Source organism: Melanotaenia boesemani, chromosome 5 (genome assembly GCF_017639745.1).
Source record: "Melanotaenia boesemani isolate fMelBoe1 chromosome 5, fMelBoe1.pri, whole genome shotgun sequence".
Lineage (NCBI taxonomy): Eukaryota > Metazoa > Chordata > Actinopteri > Atheriniformes > Melanotaeniidae > Melanotaenia > Melanotaenia boesemani.
Window position 1 is genome coordinate 124,133 of NC_055686.1, and position 8,645 is coordinate 132,777.

General features: G+C 41.6%; 2 protein-coding genes across 2 annotated transcripts in view; one reads left to right on the forward strand and one right to left on the reverse strand.

The window, feature by feature from the left end:
- LOC121639480 (retinal guanylyl cyclase 2-like) overlaps positions 1–6,373 on the reverse strand; it is a 56,343-nt gene extending 49,970 nt beyond the window's left edge. The window contains exons 1-2 of the mRNA XM_041984722.1: positions 6,133–6,373; positions 5,779–6,009 (exon numbers count right to left, since the gene is read on the reverse strand). Coding sequence (XP_041840656.1) covers positions 5,779–6,009; positions 6,133–6,373 — 472 coding nt within the window. The remainder of the gene's footprint in view (positions 1–5,778; positions 6,010–6,132) is intronic.
- On the forward strand, positions 837–3,575 carry LOC121639479 (nuclear apoptosis-inducing factor 1-like). The gene is made up of 3 exons (XM_041984721.1): positions 837–1,549; positions 1,620–1,901; positions 3,312–3,575. Exons 1-2 carry the CDS (start codon positions 1,138–1,140, stop codon positions 1,886–1,888), a joined length of 681 nt encoding a protein of 226 aa, XP_041840655.1. The 5' UTR covers positions 837–1,137; the 3' UTR covers positions 1,889–1,901; positions 3,312–3,575.
- Positions 6,374–8,645: the final 2,272 nt, after the last annotated feature.

Below are 8,645 nucleotides of genomic sequence, written 5' to 3' on the forward strand. Positions count from 1 at the left end.
CTGGTTCTGGTCAAGTATCAGTCCTGGTTCTGGTCCTTTATCAGTCCTGTTTCTGGTCCAGTATCAGTCCTGATTCTGGTCCTGTATCAGTCCTGGTTCTGGTCTAGTACCAGTCCTGGTTCTGGTCAAGTATCAGTCCTGGTCCTGTATCAGTCCTGGTTCTGGTCTAGTATCAGTCCTGGTTCTGTTGGATCTCAGTGCTGCGTTTGATACTGTAGATCACAGAATCCTGTTTTCAGGCTGGAAAACTGGGTTGGACTTTCTGGAGCGGTTCTTAACTGGTTCAGGTCCTGTTTAGAAGGCCGGAGTTATTTTCTTACGATCGGCAGCTATGAATCCGAGCGAGTGGCCATGACTTGTGGAGTCCCCCAGGGGTCAGTCCTTGGACCTCTTCTGTTCAACTTGTATCTGCTCCCTTTGGGTCAAATATTACAGAACTATAACATTAATTATCAAAGTTATGCAGATGATACACAACTTTATGTCTCTGTCATCAGACAACTGCAGTCCAATAGACTTATTGTGTCAGAGTCTGGAGCAAATAAACACCTGGATGAAGGAGAATTTCCTACAATTAAATGAAGATAAAACTGAGATTATTGTGTTTGGTAGAAAGAGAAGAGGGTCAGCATCGGTAAACACCTGGAGACTCGGGCTCTTAAAATCACCGACCAAGTTGGTAACCTGGGAGTGTTGATAGACTCAAACCTGACTTTCAGCAGCCACATCAAAGCTTCACTAAGAAGCTTTTTACCATCAACAGGATTAAAAGTTTAGTCTCCCAGAAAGACCAAGAGAACCTCCTCCATGATCCATCTCCAGTAGGCTGGATTACTGTACTGGGTGCTCATTTATAAAACTCTGCGTAGGATTCCTACTAAAAGTGGACGTCCGCCAAGAATCCAGAGTTTGCGTAAGCAACAAAATATTCTGATTTATAAAACTGTGCGTGCGCACAGGTGCAAGCAATTTTCCCTTTATAAATCACACTCTGCCTGAAAGCTTGCGCAAGTGAATTCTGCTGCTAGCCCGCCCCCTACACGCCCACATTCTACTATAAATGGTCAATGCAAAGCACCTCATGGACATTTCTGCATATAAATGAACCAGCTGATCTCTGCTATTTAAACCTAAATCATGGCAACCGAAAAGACGAGGAAGCGTAATTTTACGGAGACGGAGGTGGAGGTACTTGTTGGTGAGGTGGAGGCTCGCAAAAACATATTATTTGGCGGCCTCGGTAGTGGCATCAGCAACAAACGGAAAACAGAAGAGTGGCAACACGTTGTTGCAGCTGTCAATAGTGTGGGGGTGACGGAGAGGTCCGTGCCAGACATTAAAAAAAAGTGGTCGGATCTCAAGGTGGAGGCAAAGAGGAGGATGGCACGCCACCGCCAGGGAATGTGTGCCACAGGCGGGGGTCCTGCCACACCAAACCCCACGCCGCTGGAGCTGAAAATAGCCTCCATTCTTGGGCCCGCAAGCATCTACGGCATAGTGCCAGAGAATGAGGGGGACACAGACCAGGCGGACGCCACAGCAGAGACCGGTAAATGATTGTTTATTTAATTTAACAGCCATGTAAAAAGCAGCGAATAACATTTTTTATTTATCTCCAGTCACTCTACAGATGGAGGCAGTGGGTGAGGAGATCCCCGGTACATCCACAGAGGAGATGGTCAGACCCACCACGAGTGCGCCCCGGGCGCACGGCACAGCTGGAGGTGGCCGCGTGCTGACAGATGCGGTCCTCCAAACACAAAGGGACACCATCGACACTGTGAAGGAAATTCGTGATGAATTACATCAAATCCGTCATGTAATTAGCGGAATGTGTGCTGTACTGTCTGAAATTTCCACGTCATTAAAAGAACTTGTTAAAAAATGAGATTTGCCTACTGTATTCCTTTCACAAACACTGCATGACTTGCTGACGTAGCCTGGCTCCCCGTTGGTGGTCTTCATGCCGGGGAGGGGGCTGTGCGTCAGGATCCTCATGGTGAATGGGAGGGAGGCCAGGTGGGAGGGGAACACCATTCCTCAGTGCCACGTTGTGCAGGACACCACACGACATGATGATCCTGCACACCTTATTGGGCTGGTAGAGAAGTCTCCCCCCCCGACGCATCAAGACACCGCCACCGGTTTTTAAGGAGGCCGATGGCTCGCTCCACAACAGAGCGCGCACGAACGTGGACGGAATTGAAGCGCGCCTCCTCTGCGCTTTGCGGGTTCGCAAAAGGCGTGAGGAGCCAGCGTCTCGGGATAGCCACTGTCACCTGCAGGTTATGCAGATTAATTCAGAACAGAGACTTTGTTGAGATTTCCACAGTGTATGTTGATACTTACCGAGAAGCCACCCATCCTGCGAAGCACCTGCCTGCAGTCTATTCCCTACACTGCTGTGTGCCAGGATGAATGAATCATGGGTTGACCCAGGCCACCGTGCCACTAAATTTGTCAGAAGCAAGTTTGAGTCGGAAATGACTTGCACGTTAACTAAATGCACATTTTTTCGGTTAACGTAGACAAACTCATTCTGACTTGGAGCCCTTATAGCAACGTGAGTGCAGTCAATCGCGCCGATTACATTTGGGAAACCGGTTGATGCTGCAAATTGCCTTTTAATGTTGGCCTGTTCCCCTACAGTGTATGGAAACTTTATGTATCGACTGCTCATTTTTATAATGCCATCCAAAACGGCAGGCATTACATTACTCAGCGATGGCTGAGATATTCCAGACCTAAAATGGAATGTAACAACTTATTGAAACCCACTGAGTGTTGGGCTGGAACATGTCAGCTTAGATTAAATTAAAATTACCTGTCGGCTAATTCCCGCTGGAAAGAGCCGGTTGCCAGAATCCCGAGAGTTGTCAGCACCTGCATATGCGCGGGTATGGCATGGTTCCGGCGGGTTGATCGCGCCAACACTGGGCCCAACTCAGCACATAGATTTAAGAGCACTGCTCTAGGAAATCTAAATCGGCATATCAGCCAGTCATCATCGTTGGCCAGGAAATCTTGATGGTCTCTAAAAACTCTCTCCATCCTGATCCTGCCGTTTGCGAAATCTTCAAGGAGTGCCAGCGCATCCATTGTGAAGTTCTGCATTACGCACGGTCGTAATTCACCTATTTATGTTTACTCAGTAATTACACTCATTACTACACACCTTGTCACAATTAGGCTTCTGTGAACAAATGAGTGCATTTGCTTTACGATCAAAACAAGTAAGACCATACTGCACTGACAACATTAAATTCCTATGGGGTGCCTATAAGTCGGCTACAGGTATGATTTCAGGAACGCATCTATATTTCAGGCTTCTGTGTTTATGATTCTATGGCACTAGTGTCGGATATGATGGCATGATGGCATGCATGAATGAAGGTGAAGTTCATCACCTCACCAGCAGCACCGCCAGTTTCCCGTCTCCAAAATGTTCGTAAGCAAGTTTCAGAGTTTACGTACCGGTACGCACATTTTCCCGCCACGTTAGTTTTTATAAATCAGAAACTTTCCGTAGAAAGTCACTTACGCCGCTTTTTGTGCGTAAGCAAGCTTTATAAATGAGCACCCTGGTCTTTAACAGGACTTCCTAAAAAGAACATTAAACATCTTTACATTGGTTTCCAGTTTATACTGGTTTCTAGTTTGTACTGGTTTCTAGTTTACACTGGTTTCTAGTTTACACTGGTTTCTAGTTTATACTGGTTTCTAGTTTACACTGGTTTCTAGTTTATACTGGTTTCTAGTTTGTACTGGTTTCTAGTTTACACTGGTTTCTAGTTTATACTGGTTTCTAGTTTACACCGGTTTCTAGTTTACACCGGTTTCTAGTTTATACTGGTTTCTAGTTTACACTGGTTTCCAGTTTATACTGGTTTCCAGTTTATACTGGTTTCTATTTCAAACTGGTTTCCAGTTTATACTGGTTTCTAGTTTATACTGGTTTCTAGTTTACACTGGTTTCCAGTTTACACTGGTTTCCAGTTTATACTGGTTTCCAGTTTGTACTGGTTTCCAGTTTATACTGGTTTCTAGTTTACACTGGTTTCCAGTTTATACTGGTTTCTAGTTTGTACTGGTTTCTAGTTTACACTGGTTTCCAGTTTATACTGGTTTCTATTGTACTGGTTTCCAGTTTACACTGGTTTCTAGTTTATACTGGTTTCTACTTTACACTGGTTTCTAGTTTATACTGGTTTCTAGTTTACACTGGTTTCTAGTTTATACTGGTTTCTAGTTTATACTGGGTTCTAGTTTATACTGGTTTCTACTTTACACTGGTTTGTAGTTTATACTGGTTTCTAGTTTATACTGGTTTCTACTTTACACTGGTTTGTAGTTTATACTCGTTTCTAGTTTATACTGGTTTCTAGTTTATACTTGTTTCTAGTTTACACTGGTTTCTAGTTTATACTGGTTTCTAGTTTATACTGGTTTCTAGTTTATACTTGTTTCTAGTTTACACTGGTTTCTAGTTTATACTGGTTTCTAGTTTATACTTGTTTCTAGTTTATACTTGTTTCTAGTTTACACTGGTTTCTAGTTTATACTGGTTTCTAGTTTATACTGGGTTCTAGTTTATACTGGTTTCTACTTTACACTGGTTTGTAGTTTATACTGGTTTCTAGTTTATACTGGTTTCTACTTTACACTGGTTTCTAGTTTATACTGGTTTCTACTTTATACTGGTTTGTAGTTTACACTGGTTTCTAGTTTATACTGGTTTCTAGTTTATACTGGTTTCTAGTTTATACTTGTTTCTAGTTTACACTGGTTTCTAGTTTATACTGGTTTCTAGTTTATACTTGTTTCTAGTTTATACTTGTTTCTAGTTTACACTGGTTTCTAGTTTATACTGGTTTCTAGTTTATACTGGTTTCTAGTTTACACTTGTTTCTAGTTTATACTTGTTTCTAGTTTACACTGGTTTCTAGTTTATACTGGTTTCTAGTTTATACTTGTTTCTAGTTTATACTTGTTTCTAGTTTACACTGGTTTCTAGTTTATACTGGTTTCTAGTTTATACTGGTTTCTAGTTTACACTTGTTTCTAGTTTACACTGGTTTCTAGTTTATACTGATTTCTAGTTTATACTGGTTTCTAGTTTATACTTGTTTCTAGTTTATACTTGTTTCTAGTTTACACTGGTTTCTAGTTTGTACTGGTTTCTAGTTTATACTGGTTTCTAGTTTACACTGGTTTCTAGTTTATACTGGTTTCTAGTTTATACTGGTTTCCAGTCAGTCACAGAATAGATTTTAAACCCTTCTGCTTGTTTATAAATGAATTTATGGTTTAGGCCCAGAATACATCTGTGATATGTTCAGAGAATATAAACCTAGCAGAGCTCTTAGATCCAAAGACTCTGGTCAACTAGTCTAGACCAGAATCCAGACCAGAGTCCAGACTAAACATGGAGAAGCAGCATTTAGCTGTTATGCTGCAAACAAGTGGAACAAACTGCCAGTGGAGATTAAACTTTCCCCAAATGTAGACATTTTTAAATCCAGGTTAAAAACATTTCTTTTTTCATGCACCTATACATGAAATCTGCACGGTAACTTTTTAACTTATCTTGCTTTTAATCATTTTAATGTAATGTATTATTTTATTGTGATTATGTGTTGATGCCTTTTACTATTCTAAATATCTGTAATGTCTTTGTTTTATGTAAAGCACTTTGAATTGTCCTGTACATGAAATGTGCTGTACAAATAAACTGCCTTGCTTTGCCTTACACCCTGTAACATGAGACTGGAGCCTCACCTGAGATGACAGCAACATGTGCCCAGCGGAAGAATCGGAGGACAGTGAACAGAACTTTGTTGGGAGGAGTGATGGGTGGCAGGTTTGGCCAATCAGCATCTAAGCAGCCAGGAGATGCAAGCCCCGCTTCCCAATGTTGGGCCAATAAAGAAGCAGCATGGCAGAGGGCGGGATTAAAGGGCCCAATGTAGGCGTGGCCATATCCCTCCATCTCCCCAAATTCCATCAGAGCTGGGAAGAGAATAATCTCAATGTGTTCCAAAGGAAATATGACTATATTTGTATTTATACAGCCAAAATGTTTTAACACTTCTGAATATTAGCTTATTTAATTTCAGCTGATTTTAAGCAAACCTTTGGAGGCGGAGCAATCCTCATCGAGAAGTTTCACATCATACCAATATCCTCGGCTCAGGTCACTGTCACTTCGTAACCGTGACAATGCCAGATTGGCTGCTGCTGTTGGCATTGCTCGGGAGAACATTGGGTCACATGACCATGGACCAACCAGGGCCAGCTTGAATGTTGCTGTCCAGACCTCTGTAATGCATAGCAACCACAGACATGCCCCTAGCAACCAGGTAAGTTTCTTCATGATAACCTGCAGGAGATTAAAGCCAGAGTTTATTTTCTGCTCTAAATTTATTTAAATATGCGCTAACATGTTGATAAATTTCAGGTAAACATTCAAAGTTGCAAAGAAGTAGACATTCATTTTTTTTTGTTTAAATTTGACACAGAACCACAGTTTGATAAAAAATGATGACATATACATCACAGACACGGTCAGAAACCAGAACAAACCCCAAACATTTGATGAACTGAACTCAAACAATAAGCTGGAAGTGTCCAGGAAGTGTCTTTTTAAAAAGAGACCTGGCCAAGAAGGCGTGCTATAGCAGTGAAGAAATTTTAAACAGCAACATGTAATAAAAAAGTTGAATAAAACTATAAAAGCAAAAGATCATGTTAGAAGCAGCATTAGATATGCATACACGAAATGGGTTTTCTAAAAAAAAAGTCCATCAGGCAGCTGCAGTTAGTCCAGAACACTGCTGCTTGAGTCCTCACTACGAAGAAGAAACATGTCCAGGTTCTAATGTGTTCCTACAAGTAACAGGTCCAGGTTCTGACAGGTCCCAACAAATAACATGACCAGGTTCTACCATGTCCAGGTTTTAATTTGTCCCAACATGTAACATGTCCAGGTTCTAATGTGTCCCAACAAATAACATGACCAGGTTCTACCATGTCCAGGTTTTAATTTGTCCCAACATGTAACATGTCCAAGTTCTAATGTGTTCCTACAAGTAACAGGTCCAGGTTCTGACATGTCCTGACAAGTTGAAACATATCCAGATTCTGACATTTCCAGATTTTTTTAAAAAATGTATCCAGATGGGACACATTTTTGTAATGTCCAGAGTCTAATGTGTCCAGGTTATATTATGTCCCAAAATGTAACATGTTCAGGTTCTAGCATGTTCTCACAGGTTGTAACATGTCCAGATTCTGTTGTGTCCCCACATGTAACATGTCCATGTAACATGTCAAATATCTAATATGTCCCTACATGTAACATGTTTAGGTTGTAGCATGTGGAGATTCTAATGCCTCCCAACATGTAAGATGTCTGTGTAACATATCCAGAGTCTAATGTGTCCCAACATGTCCAGAGTCTAATGTGTCCATAATCTAATGTGTCCCAACATGTAAAATGTCCATGTATCATGTCCAGAGTCTAATGTGTCCCAACATGTCCAGAGTCTAATGTGTCCATAATCTAATGTGTCCCAACATGTAAAATGTCCATGTAACATGTCCAGAGTCTAATGTGTCCCAACATGTCCAGAGTCTAATGTGTCCCAGCATGTAACATGTCCAGGTAACATGTCCAGAGTCTAATGTATCCCAACATGTAAAATGTCCATGTAACATGTCCAGGTAACATGTCCAGAGTCTAATGTATCCCAACATGTAAAATGTCCATGTAACATGTCCAGAGTCTAATGTGTCTCAACATGTAAAATGTCCAGGTAACATGTCCAGAGTCTAATGTGTCCCAACATGTCCAGAGTCTAATGTGTCTCAGCATGTAACATGTCCAGGTAACATGTCCAGAGTCTAATGTATCCCAACATGTAAAATGTCCATGTAACATGTCCAGAGTCTAATGTGTCCTGACAGGTTGTAACATGTCCCGGTTCTAATGTGTCCTAACATGTAACGTGTCCAGAGTCTAATGTGTCCCAACATGTAACATGTCCAGATTGTAGCATGTCCTGACAGGTTGTAACATGTCCCAGTTCTAATGTGTCCCAACATTTAACATGTCCAGATTGTAGCATGTCCTGATAGGTTATAACATGTCCAGATTGTAGCATGTCCTGACAGGTTATAACATGTCCAGATGATAAAATGATAAGTTTACCTCAGATAATTGAGCTGATTCCTTTGTCTCAGAGCTCCATTGGTCCACAGAAATGTTCAGCTTTAGTCCACAGAAGATCCCCAATCTGAAGAAGTAGAAGCAGAGCAGCAGAGAGCCTGAGTCAGAAGAGGATTAGCTGTAATCCTGTTTGGTGGATCAGGACTTCACTGTGTATGTGGGGGTGAATTGTCAACTTGTGGGGATTACCTGTAAATGTTGCATCCTAAGCTGGTTTCTGAGGGTCTCATTTTATACTTTATCAGAAATTAAACACACACATGTATATGTGTGTGTGTGTGTGTTTTGTGATGAAGCAGTCCTCTGCTGGCTCAGTGTGTGGTTGTCCGTTCTGTATGGGTTCAGGACGAGCTGTTAATCCTGATCTGGATTAGATGTTCAGAGATCACAGGTCTGCTGATCTGCAGCCAGGAATAGC

What these genes read in the sequence shown, in the direction of transcription:
- LOC121639479 (XM_041984721.1), top strand. Translation starts at nt 1,138, where the DNA reads ATGGCAACCGAAAAGACGAGGAAGCGTAATTTTACGGAGACGGAGGTG. An exon ending in GGACGCCACAGCAGAGACCG is followed by an intron (nt 1,550 to 1,619) that starts GTAAATGATTGT and finishes ATTTATCTCCAG; the next exon opens with TCACTCTACAGATGGAGGCA.